Genomic DNA, 20,548 nt, shown 5'->3' on the forward strand with positions numbered 1-20,548 from the left:
GAGTTTAAGTATCTTGGGGTGAGTGAAGTATGTTGTTCGTGAGTGAAGGGAGATGGACAGACGTATCAGGTCTTCTTCTGCAGCAATTCGGGTGCTGATTTGGTCTGTTGTGGTGAAGAAAAACTGAGCCAAAGACCAAAGCTTTTGATTTACAGGTCCATCACTGTTCCGAGCCTCACCTAGAGTTATAAGGTCTGGATCATGAATGAAAAAAATAAATCCTGGGTAAAAGTGGCCTTAGAGATGGGGTGAGGAGCTCGAAGTAGAGCTGCTGCTTCTCCACATCAAGAGAACCCAGCCGAGGTGGTTTGGGCATATGATCAGGATCCAACCTGTGCGCCTCCTTTTGGAGGTTTTCAGGGCATCTCCCACCAGGAGGAGATCCTGGAAAAGACCCAGAACTTGTTAGAGGGACTTTATATCTCGTGTGACCTGAGAACACCTTGGGGCTGGAGGATGTCTGGGTTTCTCTACTGGACCTGTTGCTTCTGTAATCTGGTCTCAGATAAGCAGATGGATGGATGGATGGATGGATGGATGGATATACAAACAGAATGATGGATGGATGGACAGATGGATGGATGGACAGGTGGACGGATGGGCAGTGATTGTGATGCAGAGCAGGTTTGTTGGGTGTTCAATAAGCAGGGAAGAAATGTTAGTGTTGTGGTATTTTTTTTTTCAGTGTCCAAAGGTGGGAAAATTTATATAAAATATATAGTAATAGTAAATTACCATCTAATGTAGAACAGATTAATGGATCAATGTGTGCTTCTGTGCTTTTTTGTCTCTCTTGTTGTGTCTCTGTTCTGTCTTCTGTAACCCCCAGTCGGTCGAGGCAGATGACCGTTCATACTGAGACTGGTTCTGGTTCTGCTGGAGGTTTTTCCTTCTCGTTAATGGGGAGTTTTTCTCTCCACTGTCGCTTCATGCTTGCTCAGTATGAGGGATTGCTGCAAAGCCATCAACAATGCAGACGACTCACCCAGTGGCTCCATGCTTCTCCAGGAGTGAATGCTGCTTGTCGGGACTTTGAAGCAATCAACTGGTTTCCTTATATAGGACATTTTTGACCAATCTGTATAATATGCTTGATTTTGACTTTGTAAAGTGCCTCGAGATGACATGTTTCATGAATTGGCGCTATATAAGTAAAATTGAATTGAATTGAATTGAAATATCGCTTACTGGCCCAACAGATTTCGATATCAGTCTAGATTTTCATAGCGATGCATCCCTAGATTTCAGTCAGCTAAAACAAAATGGGCTTAGAAACACACTGGAAATGTGACATAATACAGGATCTGACGTCAGTGTGTCTCTTTCTGGAAAACTATTTTAAGTTTCACTCCTTGGAAGCACAATCTTAAAAAAAAGTGATTTCATGCAGGGAACTTGACTCTTTAGCTGCACAGAAGCCCAACATCACAAATGCTTCTCTTGAGCTTGTACCAGTTAATGATGATGACCGGATTACTGCTCGGCAGAAGTTAAACATCACAAAGCCGCCTCTTCCTTCACGTCTCTGTGAGGAGAGCAGCGGCTGCAGAGGATGAAACGGGCACCGAGTTCAGATCTGCTCGTCCAACCGAGATCCAGTGCTGCAGAGCGAGCTGACAGTAAACCGCTTTTTCCAAATGGAGCCTCTGACTGGACAAATTGGCCTGTCAGGGCTCGGCCGGGGAGATCACAGCGACTTTGGCTTCTGGAGGAAATGATCGGCCCTAAGGAAGGCGGTGGATTTTCATCCTCAAGCAGAGGCCAAAAAAAGGTCAGAAGAATTAAGTCCACCCTAAATTTCAGTTAGTCTTCCTTGGGCTTTCTGTTTTTTCTCCTTTCTTTGAGGGAGTTGGATAAAACGGCTTGTAAAAGCTGCCTGATTTAAATAAATTATTACTGTTTATTTATTCATTTGTTTTTGTTGTTTATTTCACCTGTTATCTGATTCCCAGGACAAATACAGAGGAAAATTAAAAGCCTTGTTTAGTGGAAGGGATAAATGTTTATTGCTAATAAAAGCCTTCAGTATTAAAAGACGGTTTTGCTTTATTTAAAGTAGGACAACCACCTGAAACATACGGCCAGAGCTACAAGAGAACCGTTTAAACTGTGGAACAATTTCATTGCTGAAATAAAGCAACGTCCAAACATAATACAGTTCAAATCATCATATAAATATATGGTAAATACTGGATATAATGTGTGGAGTACTGATAATTATGATAATATTGATGATTGTTGTTATTGTTACTGCTAGCTAGGGTTTTTTATATGATTTTTATTTCTACTGTAATTATATTTCAATAGATGAAATATTGATGGGGATTATTTATAAAATAGGGCTAAATTGTGGGTATACATATAAAATTACTCTTCTAGTACCCACTCTTTTGAATATGTAAATACTCAATGCTTTAAAGTTGTTACACATTGTAAATATTCATGTACATATTAAAAAAAATTATAAATGAAAAAGATAAATAAAAGTAGACCAAGAGTGGAGCATTGTGGAACCTCACACATGTTACGTATCAGTGATTCTTAAAAATGAGGGACAGAAGTATGGAATTTGAGTAAAATATACACACAAAAAAAAAATATTTTCAAATAACTGAAAAACTAACCTGGGTAGTGTCAGCACAACAATGTACGCTTTCAAGGTGTTTGATGAATATTTTTTATTTTAAATTATGTAGTATGTGGGCGATGTCTGTAAAAGCCCTTGTCCTGGAGCAAAACTCAATAGATTTAAATAGTAAAAAAAAAAAAAAAAAAAATGCTGATATAAAGTGTCCTAGCTACTAAACATGAGTATTAATAAATGCTATTAATTTTTTTAATGTATTTTCCAACTCCATTGAAATTGTGTACTGAGTTTTTTGTCAACACCGATACATAAAGAATGTAAAAAAATTTTTTTAAAGAAAAATCAGGCATTATTGGAGGGACTGAAAAACTCCGAGGACCCCATGACCACTTCCTTTGTCTTCTTTTGCTAGCAGGGCTAACTCTGATAAGCATTTGTTATTCTTTTACTTTTCCTAAGTTGTATGTCACCCATATTGTGTCAACACCATAACTGACAATTTCCAAAATTCTAATGACATTTTGGTAAATAAATACTTAATTTTGGTATAATGTAAAGATTTAGATACAATGATGATCTGCAAAATGGCCTCCTTCACAATAACATCATATAAATGGAGGTAATATGGCATTCTGTCAGCTCCATAAGATGTCACCACCATCAGGGTTTTAACTGACGGTGCTGACTATCTCAGTGATGGTGCTGACAAATCTCACTTAAGTGTGCAATTAAGTCCCTTTAATGTATTTAATATAAATGGCATTATTTGACATGCATCTCATATTTTATCTTAAATATTTTTCTGTTTATTTAAAACGTCCAAGTGTCAGAATGTTGCAGCCATCTGGATCTATATGAATAAAATCCTCACAGATATTCAAGTCAGAGATCCCTCTATAAAGGGATATCTGAAAGAACCTGAAAGGTTCAGGCTGAGAGGACCATCATACCCGCTCCACACAAGTAGCACCAGGAACATATGACGCATATCTGCAGCAGGATTTCATGGATGGAGAACATGTAAAACGTCTGCTGAGAGTTATTGCCCAAATCTTTTTTATTTATATTTCTTTTCTCCATTTAGATTGAAATGTAAAAGTCGTTATTTTGGTATTTTCTCTACATGTTGCGCAACAATTCAGCATTTATTTTAATTTAGTTATTTTTACATGTCCGTTGTGCGCCATTAACTCTGTCAGATGGACTTTTGGTTTTAAATAATATTTGTTTGTTTTTTTCTGAAGGAGCATATGTCTGTAAAACTGTGGAATTTCAAATTGGTGCTTATGTTTTTTTCACTGCTAAATCCCACTGTATGTTGTGGTGCATGTTGTGGTGTGGTTAAATGGAAAATTGCTTATTTTGTTTCAGCTGAACAGGAATAATAAAATGAAATACATTTTTAAAAGTTATGATTCATTTAAAAACATGTACATAATTAAAAGAACTAAGAAACTTTACTAAGAAGAGTAAAATATCAGTTATAGGTTAATTGAAAATGTATTCTATATTAAATGGAAGGCTGTACATGTTTACATTTCCCAAATATGATTTATGAAGAATTACTGGTATCTATCTATCTATCTATCTATCTATCTATCTATCTATCTATCTATCTATCTATCTATCTATCTATCTATCTATCTATCTATCTATCTATCTATCTATCTATCTATCTATCTATCTATCTATCTCCATTAATCTGTATATTTTTCAGATTATACTTATTTATGTCTAGTAGGTTGAAACTGGTGCTCCCCAACCAGTGTCAGATACGGGTAGCAATTGGGGACATACAAGTCCGGCATACGCATGTTTAGCAATAATATATTACAATACTGACAAAAAACAAACAATATTACTGTTGGTCCTTTCAGGTTTCCGTACTTTGACCAATACCGCGTTTTTCTAGTAGTTTTTTTGCATTTTCGGGGATCCTCGTTGACTTCTAAACATTTTAACACAACACTCTGCCCTCTCTTCCTCTCTATAACCCAGTTATCGCTTTTTATTATTTGTCTCTGTTTCTGAGTGAGGTATTTTTCACGACTCTCCCGACGTAACGCTCCGGCTCTAGGACCCGGCGGACGTGTCGCTCTCCTCTTTGTCTCCACCAGTCAGATCCTCCTCCTGCTCCCCTCCTCCTCCTCCTCCTCCTCCTCTCCTCCTCCTGCTCCTGTGTGCTTTCATTCCGCGTCTCTCTCCATCAGCAGCGGTCTGGATGCTCGCAGGGACAGAAACATGGCTGTGAATCTCGCCAAGAACAGACTGGCCCTGCTGACCGCCTACCAGGACGTCATTGACGAGACCTCGGACACCGACTGGTGAGTCCTGCAGCCGGACAGCCCTCCTCCTCCTCCTCCTCCCCCCCGGTCTCCCCTTGTGTCGCTGCCGCCTTGCGGGGCTTTTCTCCGGGTTTTGTGTGTGTGTGTGTGTGTGTTGCGGGGCAGAGGATGCGCAGGACGGCGCTGGGGTCGCACCATCACTGTCATCCTTATTCTGGTCACTCTTATATAATAGGAGACGCAGGTGCGTAAAGTGCGCGCATGGCTGGGAACTCTAGGCTGTTTACTTTCTGCTTCTCGTGGGTTAAACTCCTCCGTGAGGTGCGGGGCTGCAGGAACCTTACTGCTGTGGAAGTGAGAGTTTTTACCCCCCCCCCCCCCCTTCCCCCCCCCCCCCCCCCTTTTCCCCCCCAGTTACATCCGAGCCGCACTGCAGAGTCTCCTCGTTGTTGCTTTGTTTGCCTCCCCTCCTTCAGCAGAGCGACTCTGGGCCAGCAGGGCGCAGCTTGAATCGGGCTGCTGTGGTGGTGTGACTGTGAGGTGGGAAGGCCTGGTCCAAGGGAGGGGGGGGGGACGCTGAGCCCCAGCATCCCTTCACCCAGGGAGGAGGAGAGGAGAGGGGCGAGGCCGGTGGGAGGAGGCAGAGAGAGGGGGGTGAGGGGCCTCCATCGCCACTCTTTGTGGCTTTTCCTCACTCGGAAATGATGTGAGGCTAGTTTACGCTTCACGCCTTGCTTCCTCAGAGGTGGACTGAGACGTGCCGCATCAGAAGCTGATTTCTCCAGCACAGCTGCGATTTGCCCCCCCCCCCCCTGGGATGAGGATTTGGACTTTGACTGGACCGCTTTACCACGTGACCTCCTGCTGGAAGGTCTCCTGCAGCGTTTCCTGCAGGTTGGCCTTGCGTGTGCCTCCATCCGTCGTCCCACCAACTCAGTACAGCCTCCCTGCGCCGCTGTGAAGAGCAACAGCATCATGCATGCTTGCTGCTAGAACCATGTCTCACGCTGGCTGTGTGTAGCAGCCACACACGTAGGGTTTAAATCTTTATGTTGCAGAACATTTTAAGTATCGATGACAGCGTCTCTCACCTGAGCTGTGGATCTCTGCAGCTCCTCCAGGGTCAACGTAGGGCCCTTGTTGGACCTTTGAAGCTTGGGATTTTGTTTTTCTAACCCAACCCTGCTTTAAAACGTCACAACTTTACCGCTAACAAACACTTGTTGGAGTTAAAGCAACACCTGTGACTGTAAATCCTTTCATGTTAGTCTGGTTTAAGCAATAAAAAGCAAACCTGGGGATTGTTTGTTCAGGGAGCATCTACTGGAGATAAGCCGACTCTATAACTCATATGAACAGACAGCGCTGAGAGTAATAATCAATACCTCTGCAGTTGCTCTCAGCCAAGCAGGAAGCCCCTGAAGGTTGGACTTCCCTTTAAGCAACACAGAACAGGAATGTTTTTTGGTGAATCCCAAAGAAAAACAGGGCTTTGTGTTGCTGCAGGCAAACCGCCCCCCCCCCCCCCCCCTTGTCTGTTTTACGTCTGAAAGTACGAAGAGGAAGGACGTTTCCGTCATTCAAGGAGCCGCTGCCCGTTGCAGAAAAGGTCAAACCCGGCCGAGAGAGAACGGTTTAAAAGTTAAACCGTAACCCTCGTCCTCGATGGTCATAAGGCGGCAAGACGTCAGGTTTTTTTGTTTTTTTTTATGCGATTAAAGGCGCAGCCTGTGAAATCTGTGCAGTGGCCCGGCAGCTCAGGTTTCAGGTCCTGTTCTCCAGTTTGTTTGCGGCCAAACACCCGTGAGCCGCGGTCTTCGCGGTGAAACGTGAGCCGCTGCCATCTGACGTTGGCCATCGGTGTGGACGAGCTTCTTCTTTCGGCCTGGACGCTTGTAGGTTCTGGTTCCGCATCTTGCTTCAGGGCTTTTGGACTGCGACGTCCGTGCCTGGATCCACAGAGGTTACTTAAAAATGTCTGCTCATTGATGCTTTGGCTGAAGATATCAGCTTGAAAATGAAGTCAGGGTTCTTTTTTTTGTCACCTTTCTCCTCCTGTTTCAGGCCTTTTTTTATTGACCAGATCCATCAGGAATCTTAAGTGCAACGTTTGAGCTCTCCAGAGATGCAGAAATGTCATTAGCTCACATTCACGTTGTTGATCCCGGCGGGAAATTCTGCTTTTTCCACTTAGAGTGTCTGTAAAAGTGTGAATGAGGTTTTGTCTCGGCGTCGCGTGACGTCAGCCGTCTCCATGTGCGGCTGCGGCTTAGATGCTTTCGATCCGGAGCTGCAGAGCGACGATGCTCGGGCCCTCGGGCCTGCCCCCGTTTTTTTCACACTCGATGGGATCTGAACAAAGACGAAGGCGTGCAAACAGCGCAGACCCCAAACAACAAGGGTCACGCCCCCCCACCCCCACCTAAATGCCGCCCTCTGACCTGCTGTCTCTCCTCTAGGCTTTGAGGGTAAACGCAGGAAGTGGTCTGGCTTTAAGATTGAAACGCGATCATTTGGGGAATAATAAGCTGTGAAGACTTAAAATAATGAAGATTTTTGGCACAAACATATAATTTCCCACTATAGGTGCATCCCAGTGAAGTGGAATATCAAGTAAAAGTTTATTTTTTCCCCCAGTAATTCAGTTCACACATGCATAGCTTCATTACATACAGGGTGATCTATTTTTAAGCCTTTTTTCTATTAATTATGATGGTTATGGCTATTTAAAAGCCAAACGTCTGTTTCACCATCAGCTGAAGTATTAAACGAGTTCATTAAAACGTGTTTTTAAAAATGCGTTCCGTTCTGGCGTACGTTTTTTTTTTTTTGTCTATGACGTCTTCCGTCAGATCATTGCTAAGGAAGATGGCAGTTCACTGTTGCATATTCATGAAAAGTTGAGTGGAGGGAAAAACTGGCCCAGACCTCTTCAGCTGCCAAAATGGAGGCAGTAATAAATGTAAAAGTTGCACCCACCAAAAAGTGACGGGCATATGATGTCGCAGTGACGTGCTTTTTATTCAGCCCAGACTTCTGTAGAGAAATAATCTTTTATTGGTCTGATGTGATATTCAAGATTCTCTCAGAAACTAAATGTTAGGCTTTCATTGGCTGTAAGCTCTAATGTTGAAAATCACCAGAAGTAAACAACTGAAATATGTTCCTGCCTAATGAACCCAGGTAATGTGTTTACACTACAGAAAGTGAGTAAAATGTTCTTGAAATTAGTGTATTTTTCTTTGATTTGAGCGAGCAAATAAGATTATTAGCCAATGAAATAAGACTTTTGCACTTAAAATAGGAACAATTCATCTTCATCATCTTATTTCTAGTGCAGGATATCTAATTATCTCATTTTAGGGGTAAAAATACTAATTCCTTTGGCAAATAATCTTATTTAGCTGCTCAGATTAAGGAAAAATAAACTTAATTTTCAAATTTACTTGCTTTTAGTTTCCTTTTTGCAGTGTAGCCGTTCAGTTTTTGATGATTTGATTCTAATTTACTGAGATGAATCATTTATTTTCTGCCGTGTTATCATGCTGAAGTACACAAATTTGACAACTTTTTGAGCTCCAGACTAAGTATCCCCAGAACTGTTGGGTCTGAGGCACATATTGTGTAATATAATTTGTGTAATGGCCATTTTTTTTTTTGGTGTTTTTTCAGCCGTCATTCGATGCTTTAGCTAAAAAGAACAACTCTTTTGGCTGTAAGGTTGTTTGATGGAGCTGAAATACGAGCTGGGGGAGTCTGCAAACCTTTTATTTGTGAAAAAACGGGATCCAGTTCAAAGCTTGTCACAGTTTATTCCTGCAGACCCCGAGGCGATCACATCATAAAGTCGTCTTTGGGTTAGAGCCGCAGTTCGGGGGAGGATGTCCAAAGCGCGCTGAGCGAGTTATCCGGGTTATCCGATATCAAAAGTATCTGCAGACACTCAGGAATGCAGAGCGGCCTGTGGCTGCCGTCCTGTGACATTTTGACCCCCCCCCAGCTGCTGGAGGAAGCCATTACCTTGTGAGTCACCTCTGGCAGGCTGACGAAGGCGGCAGAAAATGGAGCGGAGCGCCAGTCTCGTTGTTAGTCTCTGTTTAAAAACCTCCGGCTCGCTCTCGTTCGAATGTATATTTATGAGCGCCCGAGGTGACTTCCTGTCTGGATGCAAGGTCGGCTGCACAGAGAGGACCCTGCGAGAGGTCTGGGGAGGGGAACCGCAGGGGGAAGCAGCCATTTCTCTGGAAAGAGAACGCAGAATAAACAAGAGGATCGCACTGTGAGAACGCTGACGTGGGGGTGATGCTCGGAGAAAATCTAAACACAGCAAGTCCATCCGTTAAAATGAACATAAACCTTGTTTTAGCGGCTCTTGATGTGCCACTAAATGGGAAAGAAGCAACCTGAAGATCGATTTAGGTAGTTGAAAAAATAAGAAACAGTCTTAACCGAGAGCGTGCTGTGATTTTCTGAGTTGGTGAATATAATTCAATTCAATAAAAGTTTATTTATATAGCGCCAATTAATGAAACATATCATCTCAAGGCACTTTACAAAGTCAAATTCAATCATATTATACAGATTGGTCAAAAATGTCCTATATAAGGAAACCAGTTGATTGCTTCAAAGTCCAGACAAGCAGCATTCACTCCTGGAGAAGCGTAGAGACACAGGGAGAGTCGTCTGCATTGTACATGGCTTTGCTGCAATCCCTCATACTGAGCAAGCATGAAGCGACAGTGGAGAGAAAAACTCCCCATTAACAGGAAGGAAAAACCTCCAGCAGAACCAGAACCGGGCTCAGTATGAACGGTTATTTGCCTCGACCGACTGGGGGTTAGAGAAGACAGAGCAGAGACACAACAAGAGAAACAAAAAAGCACAGAAGCACACATTGATCTAGTAATCTGTTCTACATTAGATGGTAGTAGCCGGGTGAGCCTGTCTTCCCTGGATGATGTCACAGTTAACAGAACGCCAGACCAGGTGTACCTACTATGAAGAAAAAAAAAAGAGAGCAAAAAGTTAAAAGCTGAAATGACGACAGTCATTTTAATGTAATATAAAGGAAAGACGGCAACAGTTTACTGTCCTGTTGAATCTGCCATAACGACTCAAGACTAGACAACATCTGCACAGATGTGGGGCAGAACAGCGAGGTTACTTTTGTTTGTTGGGTCACAACGCACAGCAACATTTTCTTCTTGTTGAAAACCAAACGCACACCAGCAGCTCATATCAGCTGTCATGCACGGCGGTGGAAGGACGGTGATGTGGGCGAGCTTTGCAGCGCCAGGACCGTCTTCTGTGAACCACCGCGGGACCGTGAAGCTGCGCATCAAAAACACCCATTTGGTTAAATTAGGTCCTCTCTTTGTCTTTAAGGACATAATGAAATGAACTGAATAAAAGCCGCTGGTTTCTGCTAGAAACAGCTTGCCATGCCTGGGTATTAACTCCTCCTTGTCTCAGACAATCCTGCTCATTAACGAGCCGTTTCAGTTTGTGACGACTGATGCTTGGGGTCAGAGTTGAAGGAAATGGGTCCAGGTTTGACCTCCTGAACCTCTCCCTCCTCCTCTTTCTCGTCTGCTCTGCTTTATTTGCACAACATGCCTTCTTCAGCGAGTGCCCCTGCCCTTAAAGCGGTTAGTAGGCACTGCTTTTTTTGGGGTTTTTTTTCTCTCTCAGTTGTGTGAACTGCTGACCACGTCTCAGATTAATATAGAACCGGGTCAGTAGTACAACACGCAGAGAGCCGAGCTCCTGCTTTTTATCACGCCTGCAGGAGAAAACACAGCCTGACATTTTCCAGCCTCTTCCCTCACATCAGGACGATCCTGCCGCTTTATTTCCTTAAAACATGTTCAGGTCTTAGTAACCAGATAGTCGACCAGATCGCTTTTTATCCTTTCCACTCGTGTTCCTCCCTCTACCTACAGCCGCACTGGACTCAGATTAAATAAGCGATCTTCTCGGCATCGGCAGCAAAACGATTCGGGGAGGAATGCGTGAAATGCCAAGAATAGGGAACAGAATAAGGCCGACAGGAGCCTTTCACTGCATGCGTCGTGGTGCGTTTCAGCGTCTGCGTGACTCTGAATGCTCGGCGGGGACCTGCAGACCCTCCTGACAGCGCTGACATTTGAAGGGCCGACTCCAGCTCAGACAAAAACGACGTCTGTGTCTGCCTGCGAAACGGGCGACTCCAGGAAAAAAAAAAGGACTCGTGTGCAAGGTGTTACGAAACGGTAAATGATAGAAGTGTACAGCAGGATTCATCGTTTAGTTCAAAGAGATCCGTACTGGGATTTGGCTGCAAATGCCAAACAGCAGCTGAATTGGTTTGATTTTGGCAGATTTTAGATTAAAGATCCTTACGTCTCGCTTTCAGATTACTTTTTAATAGGGCGACTAGACGTCCCCGATTTCTGGGGTCAGTCCCCGTTTAGGACGACCTGTTCCCGGTGTTTACGATGGAGGAAAAACTCCCGGCAGGAGACATCCGACTTTCATTAGAAAAATCTGGTCACCTTACTTTATAATGCCATGTTTTTCCAAATGTGGCTTTAATTGTCCAGAGCTCTTAAAACCATCTACCATCCACTGTGCATGTAGGGGGCGTGGCCTCAGAAGCCCTGCAGGAAGCAGTATGCTATGTGCATCTCATGGAAAAACAGCATACATTCCTCGAGTGTACCTGCATGAAACGCGGTTTGGTTTAGTCAACGTTTTGTAAAAATATACATTTTCCTCAACTATATGTTGAAAGACTGTCGCGGGGTAACCTTCTATATTTATAAACTCCAGGTTTTATCCCCATAGATTTGTCGTAATTCCCATAAATGACCAATAATTCCAACGATCACATTCTTGCAACCGTGTATAGTCGGAATTTTAATCGATTTGAAGGAATTTGACGTCACATTGCAAAGGTCTGGTCAGTTGAAAGCATGTTTATGAATCCTCTCCTGGCACCACCTTTTTGAGTGTTTCTGCTTTTGCACAGCTTCATCTTGAAGTTTGTCGTGATGCGTCATGGCTCCTCCTCTCCAGGGGGCGGGGCTAGGAAGGCTGAGCCGGTCCACAGTGGAGAAGGAGGCGGGGCCTCTTGATTGGGACTGTTAAAGGAGCCATAAGTGAAATTTTAGATAGAAAAAGACAAAAAAATAGTCCATCTTACAAGGTTCCTTTCGTTCTTCACAAAACTATGGTATGACATCACACATCATCTCTCTTTGTTCTCCAGTCTCTTCTTTACATAGCTGGGCTGACCACTCAGGGCCCCTCCCTGCCCTAAAATACCCACCAGCAGATCAAAACGTTCTCTTGCTAACAGCATTATGAAGTTATAAGTTACTTACTTCCTCACTAGTCATGTTCCTCCGAAAAGTGAGGCTGTTTGGCTGGATTTATCCTTTGCAAAGGGGAAATGGGTGGCTGGTTGCAGCTGGAGTGGCGGTAGAGTGAGGCACAGCTTGATACACATTTTATTTTGGTCTACAGACACACCTAGCGGTGAAATATTGCTTATTGCTCCTTTAAAGTATATTTTTTCCCCCTCAAATTCAATAAGTCCTGGTCTTTTAAACAAACTTTTCACTTTAGAAATGGGTAGAGAGCAACCCAGATGTAATGTTTGCAGTAATTCTGTTTTTGCTCAGTAAAAGTGAAGAGACTAGAGCAAAACAACACATTAATATTTCTCTAACTGGCAAATGTCCCTTCTGTTAGTGAGAATAACACAGAGGGAACCTTTTAATGCTCCAAAGGGGGTCTTATATGTGGATTTTGCACAGAATCTCCGTCTTTTTTCTCTCGCTGCTGTCTGTCAGCCCCGTCTAGGCGTTGACTCGCCGCACCGGGATGAGGTCGCAACCTTTAGGTAACGTCTCAGAGACGAGACGCTGCTGGAGGGACTGGCGGCGGTGTCGGTCCAAGGTAAGAGACACGATGAGGAATGAGGAGGTCACGCTGCAGCCCAGACGACACAGGCAACAAATCTGAGGCAGACGGGCCCTGCGGTAGAATCCGCCGCAACTCTGAGGTTCTCCTCTGCAGACTCCCGCTGGATTAGTTACAGATAAAAAAGCTTTAGGGTCAAAGTAAGCTGGTTGTTTTTAGCCCCCCAAAAAAAGCATATAAACAGACAGGGGGGAAAAGTTAGGACAATTCCAAGGGTTTTTAGATTTTAAATATATGTATGAGCTTTTGGGATGATTTTTATTTTTTGTCATACCCAAAATCGGTGACGGCACCCCTGCCTTTAGGCATGAGGGAGTGTGCCTGCATGAAGGTCTGTCCTGTGTTTCTGCATGATGGAGTGGCGATCTATCCAGGATGTGCCCCACCTCTCACCCAGTGACCTCGCTAGGTCACATGATGCTCTGATGTCATCGTTGGACTGAAATACAGGCTAAATAAATATCTTACATTCATTAACCGCATATAGACTCAACACAAACACGCTTCAGGCCGACTGCGGCTCTGTGGCCATCTGATCTAGGACCCTGGGGCTGTGTTTGGTGCTTAAGCCAACAAATAACGCATCTACGTAGCAGATCTCACTGCAGACATGCTTCACATCAGAATAGGAGCAGAAAGAATCGACACGCGGATTAAATTTGATGTTAGCGTTGGATGTTTTCCTCTGGGGAGGCAACGCTGAGATTTATTGACCTGTACCCGGCTCTGTCAGGGATATAACTCCCTCCCAGTTCCTCCGAGCTGATCCGCTCCCCCCGCCGACTTCAGACTCCTCTTCCGATACTTAAGTTCTTGGCTTTGGTTTCTGCTGCACAAATGGCTTCATAAAACACCAAATTATCTGCAGTGGAAGGCCTTTCCCCCTCACAATGAGAAGCTTTGTAAAACACAACATAATCTGTTCACGATTTAGTTCAGTGTTCTTCTAATAAGGTTCTGGTTGAAGGTGAAAATATTCCCTTTTTTTTGTTCAGTAGAAGCAGGAAAAAACAAGTGATTGGATTCATCAGACTTAAAAGTGGTGCTTCAGGGCGGTTTGCAGTTCATTTGAAAGGGTTTGCAGCACCTGGGCGAAGGTTGTGGGTAAATAAGAGCCCATTCAGATGATCTTTAATTAGCGAGGTTTGATGATCTTTAATCAGCACTTTCATGCCATTTAGGTTACTGACTGAGAGCCTGTTTCGCCCTATTCTCCCTCGGTTTTTCATTGGATCGCTAGGAAACAAAGAGGTCTGAGCTTCACTTGCTGCAGAGACTCTGCAGATAAAAATGGTCCTTAACGAGCATTGCTAGGGACAACGTATCCTCCTCAGGGTGGCTGGGCTGGGCCAGGCTTTAGAGATAAGGTGAGCTCTCATCAGTGGGAAGATGGGAAGGAAGCCAGAGGGGGTCCAAATAAAAAAAATAAAAATAAAAGTTGGATAGATTCTAAATCCAGCAAAGTAGCCCTAAATGTTTCAGTGGGTTTCAATGATGCTGTTAAATGAGCAGCAGCTCTGAGGACATCAGCCCAGAGCCCTGCTGCAGCGGAGCGACCGCCTGACACCCAGAGCAGTTCAAGAGAAAGATTGCTCCCTGCAACCTCACAGCTTTTCAGCAGCAGCAGCAGCGTCGTCTTCTCTGCACTCTGCAGTCGTGTTGCAGGGCTGGAGTGAGAGGAGATGAAACTGACCAGAAAAGAAGCAGAGAGGAAGTCCTTATTTTTAGCTCCGCTTTCGCACATTTCGATTCAAAAACAGAGAGCCGCAGAGCTGTAATGTTTTTTGCACGAAGAAAAGCGACAGGATTTACGGCCAAGTTTTTATTCTGTTATGGAGGAACGTGTTAACTTAATACTTCCTAACCTATTAACATTTCTTTAACTCTTTTAACTTGGACTAAATTGGATTTTTTCCCCAAGCTAATTTAACTGAGATTTTTATTATCCATGGCATAAATCATGAAACCTGCTGCTAATGTTTAAGGTTGAAGCAGATTGACTTCCAAAACCATAATCATTTGTCTCTGCATGATTTTAACCATAAGACGGTCGGTTACTAGGCAAACAGTAACTCCTCAGTCCCCTTAGTTTGTTTCAGAGTTCAACATTAACGTTCAGTTCCTCCCAGGAAGCGTGCTGGTTGCTCTTAATCCGCTCTAAAAGCAGAACCTTCAGGCTGAAGTCGGTCCAAACGGTGGATATTTGCAGAGCTGAACGTGATTTCGGCTGTCAGCTCAGAGCGGTGAGTGGCACTTTTTTCTCTGCATTTGGGCGGAAAGAATAAATCCGCTCGAGTCTGATTCAGACCAGCAGGTCGTTCAGCTTCATTTTCGACAAGTTTGTGAGAGTCGTGCCCGTCACACGCTAACCTGCTCTGATTGGTCCAAGTCTGGCTCAAAACGGATCCAAACATCGTGTGTTCCTGCATTCATTTTCACCCAAAACAAGAATAACTTAACGATTTAGTTCCCTAACTCCAGGTTACAGCCAAACATTATCACGTCCCATTCCTCTTCTGTAGTTTTAGAAGCCATAATGGCAAAATTGCACAAAACAGCCCATTTCAAACTGGACAGATAGAGTTTCTCAGCTCTAATACTAAAAGTATTAGTAGGTGTTGAATGTGCACAGACCCAAACTGGCATCTTGCATATGCAGATCGGCTTCTAAAATAAGTTTACTGAGGCAGCTAGCGTCTCTGACACATTCAAAACAGCCATAGGGCATGCATTAAAAAGTAAGCATATACTCGGGTATATTTATCTCTCTATACAGAGAAAGCAAACAGAAGTCCAAATAAATAAATAAAAAACACTTTAATTAAATTCTTCCGCCATTAAAAGAAAAAAAATAAATCATTATCCAGACGAATCGACCACCTTCCAGTTCGGTGCTGCTGGCAATCAACGAGTCCATCGTGATACAGTATATGGAATAATGTGGTTAGGATACAGATAATCTCATCTTTACACATCATGACAAACTGCTTGGGCATTTTAAAAGGATGCATCCGAACATTTGTGTGCTGCTGTCCTTTCAGGCCTTTATTAGCAACTAGCCAGGTATGGCCAGGCGGTCCTGAAACGCCGCGGTGTCTCTCGGGCCGAGCTCCAGAAAGCGAAGAGAACATCGCATCGTGTCTGCGAGGTGAAATACGGCTGTGATTGCAGCCGTATTTGTGTTGAAGCTTTGGTTTGAAGCTCTCAACCTTGAGAGAGATTGTGTGACAACTGGAGGCAGTCTGTGAATAAATGACTGAAAATAGCTGGAAAAGACTGAGGCATGCCTGTGTGGGCTGTAATGGTTGATCCTTTACAGGTTTCTGTTTGCCTTTTATCCATTTCTTAGTGTTTTAGCAGCAGCTGTTTTAGGTTGGCTTCACCGGAAATATCCTCAACAAGAAAAAGATTTTGCCCGTTTAGGGTTGAAGGTAACTAGGACAGGGCTGAAGCTTATATAACCCAATCCGTTTAATTGTATTAATGTGCCTATTATTCTGATATATTACAAGCTTAGGGCTGACACTTTGTAAACATGGCGCTTGCAGGCATTTTTTTTTCTCTGTCTGGTCCTTTAGAGTTGGAGGGAAGATAGAAATGGATTTGTGGCGCTGGAGCTGAAGCATTCAAGGGAAACGGAAGACGTGCCGAATGATCCGACTCCCTAGTTTAGCCCTGAAACTAGTTTATTGGGTGGGGAAAATCCCCATGATGTTCAGTTTTACACTCAGAATTACAGGTTTTCTGATTGGTCCTCTGAAGTGGGACGCACTGCTCCAAATTGCGCCCATCCTCAGCTCGTCTATTTCCCTGGAGAACGAAGGAAAAACAAAGTTTGATTTTAAGGAAACATATTATAAGGAATCATATTTACTTTTTAGGAGGCACCAGTTAATATGGACATTTTTACTGACTGAGTTCACAAATGAAGTCTAAACCAAGAGCTTTTCTCCGCAGGTTTAAAATAATGATAGTTAAGACGCTTCATTACAATTTTATGTCTGCTACCTTCTGGCATTTTTCTTAAATGCCATATTTTTGCAATTCCAAATAAATGTTGGAATTGCATGCCCCCCCCCCCCCCCCCCCCATTTTCCCAGAATGTCTATGAATGATCCTCTGTTTCCAGTTAACTTAAGGCTGAGGGTTATAATGTGATTAATTTGAGGCTCTATTAAATTTGCAGGAAAATATGAGCGTCATTCATTGTGTTAAAACATTTATTTTTTTCCCCCCCCTGCTTGTAAAGGCAGAATGTCTCTGTCGCAGCGCAGCTTCCACCACTTCCTCTTTCCCATCTCCCACAGGTTTATTCCTGCTTTTTCACATGGCCGTTGCAGAAATACATATATTTTTTCTGGAGCCGTTCTGTCGTCACTCCCTCTCCCCATCCTGCCGACGGCAACAAAAGGCGTTCTCTTGGCGCTCTCCTCGGCTCATCCTGTCTTTTCTCGCAGTAAACAGTGGAAGGATGGAGGGATGGAGGCCAGCGTTTGTCCTCTGTAGACCTCTGAGTCACGCCGACACAGCCGGGGCCTCAGAGAGAGATCCATGGATAGGGAGGGAGGGGGGGGGGGAAAAAACCCAACTCTGTTATCTCTGTGTGTGGATTGTTGTCTTTGGGTGGGAGTGATGACATCAGTGCGCGTGTTGGCAGGTGGACAACACCAACGAATTTAACACAAAATGATTCGAGAACTACAAACTGAGTGTTAGGGGAGATAAAAGAAGCTCTTTGAAAGAGGAATGCTAATTTGCCCTTCTTTGGTTTAAGGCAGAGATGTGATTTGTGTCAAGGTCGAGAAACGTTTAAAGTTGTAAAAGTAAAACGAGCTGCAGTTTATCAACCCGTGTGATCCGTGTTTGCTGGTAAAGACTTAAAAGTGAATTACTGGCGGCAGCTAATGGAGCTGAGGCCAGTATTTACATGCACTGTATAAAAAAAAGATTTAACAGCCAAAAGACTCAATCCTTACAGTAGGGCTGGGCGATAATATATATATAATATAATATATATAGATCGATAGAAAAGAAAGGGTCAGTAAAAAGTTCAATAGAATAAGTTTTCCTTACTTTTGCATCATGTAGGTTAATATTACAGTCATTTCATCATACCAACCAATCAGAACGCAGATCCAGAAACACTCTGTCACCAAGCTCCGCCCCCTTCAGCGTTCAGAGAGCAAGCTTTCTTTCTATTCTTTTTTTAAAGCAACATCATAAAATGGCTGGATTTAAAATATATGTTTTGAATTTCTTGATAATTATCGACATCAACCAATATGATCTCTATTTTATCGCTATGCTTTATTTCTATATCGTCCAGCCCCAGTTTATAGAGACGTTCTCATGTTTCAAAACGGAACAGCATTCCTGTGACACTGACACAAAGAGCTGTGAGATCTATGAAGTCTGTAACTTTTAAAGGCAAAAAAAGCAAAACCTGATTTGTACCTAAATGTCGGAGCAGATAAATCCTGGAAGACATCGTTCTAAACGAAGGTTTATGGCTCGCCACCCCCGTCACACTCACGCAGCTGTCGATGACGGCTTTTGAACTGAGACATAAAAACAAGTTAACCCTGCAAAACCGCCGGGCCGAGATTGTTCTCTGACAAGAAAATGATGCAGAGAGGGAGAAGAAAAATGCAGATTTGTTTCCATTAGCTTGGTATTAATGTAGCTGAAGAGCGAACGCTCTTTTAGGCCCGCAGATTGACACGGTTATTGTGATTCGCCAGCACCTGAGGACGTGAATAAATGGAAGCGGGGGAAAATAAGAGGTAGGAAAAAAAAAAAAAACTGCTGGCAGAAGCAGCCAGTGATGATGGGGGAGGGCAGCAAAGAGATTTACAGAGAGCAGATGAGGATTTGGCGAAGGGATACAAAACTGAAACTGGTTGCAAAAGAGGTCAATAGAGGGGGAGAGTGAGAACTGAAGTACTGCTGACGGGAGGGAAAAATCCAACATGGAGGATCTGGAAGGAAATCATCAAAACAAAAAGCCACATAAGTTTGTTCCTCGTTAAGCAAAGGGAGCCCAAAACATTTTACTACTGAGACCGCTTGATAAATCGGCATCACCATTGGGATTGGCTGGTGCTATTTAACATATCCCGGCTGCAGTGGCAGCAAGAAGGTTGTGGGTTCAAATCCCAAACTGGGTGTTTGGGTACAAGTCTTCAGGTACAGGTCGCCTGAGCGATATGGACTTTAAATTTTGTCACCAAATATTGTGGTAATGTTGTGATAACGATAAAAGTGGTGATAACATTTATAGCTTCTTACAGTCTTCTTCAGGTAACTGTGTAGCTGCGACTGGATGTCAATTTATAGCCCAATAAGCACAAGTACTGTCCTTAAAAAAACTATTTAAAATGTAACATATGTTTGAACATATGGATTTAAAATATGTTTCATTGGGACTCTAGCTACATAAAGAAGTGTGATTTTGTTTTTTTTTACTGCCAAACTGCACACAGTAACAGCATTTAACTATATGTTTGAATTTTTTAATTATTGACGCTCTCAACGAGCCAACAGAAAATAACAACCTGACAATATTGGCAATTTTGGAGGGTTTTCAGACGCCGCTAGTTTGAACTTATCGTTGTCACGATAAACTCAAATTTGTATCATGAAATTTTTCACAATAAAACGATACGATAAAGGCCAACCCCTAAAAACAACATACTCTCACCTTAGAGCAGTTTAGAGAGAGACAATTAACCCAAAAGTCCTGTTTTTGGGAGGAAGCCGGAGTATTATAACCCTACTGAGAACATGCAAACTCCATGCTAAAAGACCCCAGGCCGGGAATTTAACCCAGAACCCTCATGCTGCAAGTCAACAGTGCTACCAGCTGTGCAGCCCTTAAATCATATATTTTGGTATAAAAAAAGATGTTTGCTTGGGTTTAAAATGGACTGTGGTTCTGGTAGACATCCTGTTTACTCTTTGGCCTATTTTAAAAAATGCCCCCCAGACATGAACCTAACACCCACCAAACCATCAATCTTTGGTGAGGCGGCTGTGAATGTATGTTCGGAGGCTTTAGTAACCAAATCTTCTCATTCAGGCTCACTGTGAAAATCTCTCCAAACCTTTCACCCTTGGCTGTGAAGATTAAAGCGGGATTTGCTGGTCTGGCCCGGGGAGCAAATCCTTGTGATGTTCGGTGCGACCGTCCTGCGGGATGAAGGCGCTCAGATCTCCTTTCACCGCAACAATAAACCGTCTGGAGCTCTTGCCAGAGGCCTGCAGTACAGTTGTGAGGAATTTGTTGTTCGCGAGTGAGAAATCTCTTGCAGGGTGTCCATGTGGACCGGTTCGGTCATTTAAACCATGAGAACAGTGGTGGCTTCCACTGAAGCCTCCTGTGATGTTAACGTCCACAAAAAGAGAAGATTTTCCTCCATCCAGGGCTCCTAAGCAATTTAATTTTTAAAATCCTTAGTTCTTCAGACCCAAATCTCCATATTAGGCATTGCAAACATTTTATTGTTGAAATAAAGACAGCATTTGTGCAATACAAGGGCATTCATACATGTACACACCAGGAAAAACCCGTAAAAAGGAAAAATCTATTTTCTAAAAATATTAAAAGTATGATCCTCTGCCTTTTAGATATAACCATGGGAAATAAGCCAGTTGTGAGCTTTTTTTTAGTTTATTTTCAAATGAAGTATAGAGATGAAAGTCTGGAAATGTT

The 20,548-nt window shown here is 43.2% G+C and overlaps 1 protein-coding gene across 5 annotated transcripts in view; it reads left to right on the top strand.

Annotated features, from left to right (window-relative positions):
- The first annotated feature begins 4,741 nt into the window (after window positions 1-4,741).
- Window positions 4,742-20,548, top strand: part of dbn1 (drebrin 1) — a 106,057-nt gene continuing 90,250 nt past the window's right edge. For all 5 annotated transcript variants that reach the window (XM_021321977.2, XM_012873402.3, XM_012873404.3 and 2 more), the window contains exon 1: window positions 4,742-4,911. In XM_021321977.2, the coding sequence (XP_021177652.2) occupies window positions 4,829-4,911 (83 nt within the window). In that variant the 5' untranslated portion in view covers window positions 4,742-4,828. The remainder of the gene's footprint in view (window positions 4,912-20,548) is intronic.

The sequence above is a fragment of the Fundulus heteroclitus genome, chromosome 11 (genome assembly GCF_011125445.2).
Source record: "Fundulus heteroclitus isolate FHET01 chromosome 11, MU-UCD_Fhet_4.1, whole genome shotgun sequence".
Lineage (NCBI taxonomy): Eukaryota > Metazoa > Chordata > Actinopteri > Cyprinodontiformes > Fundulidae > Fundulus > Fundulus heteroclitus.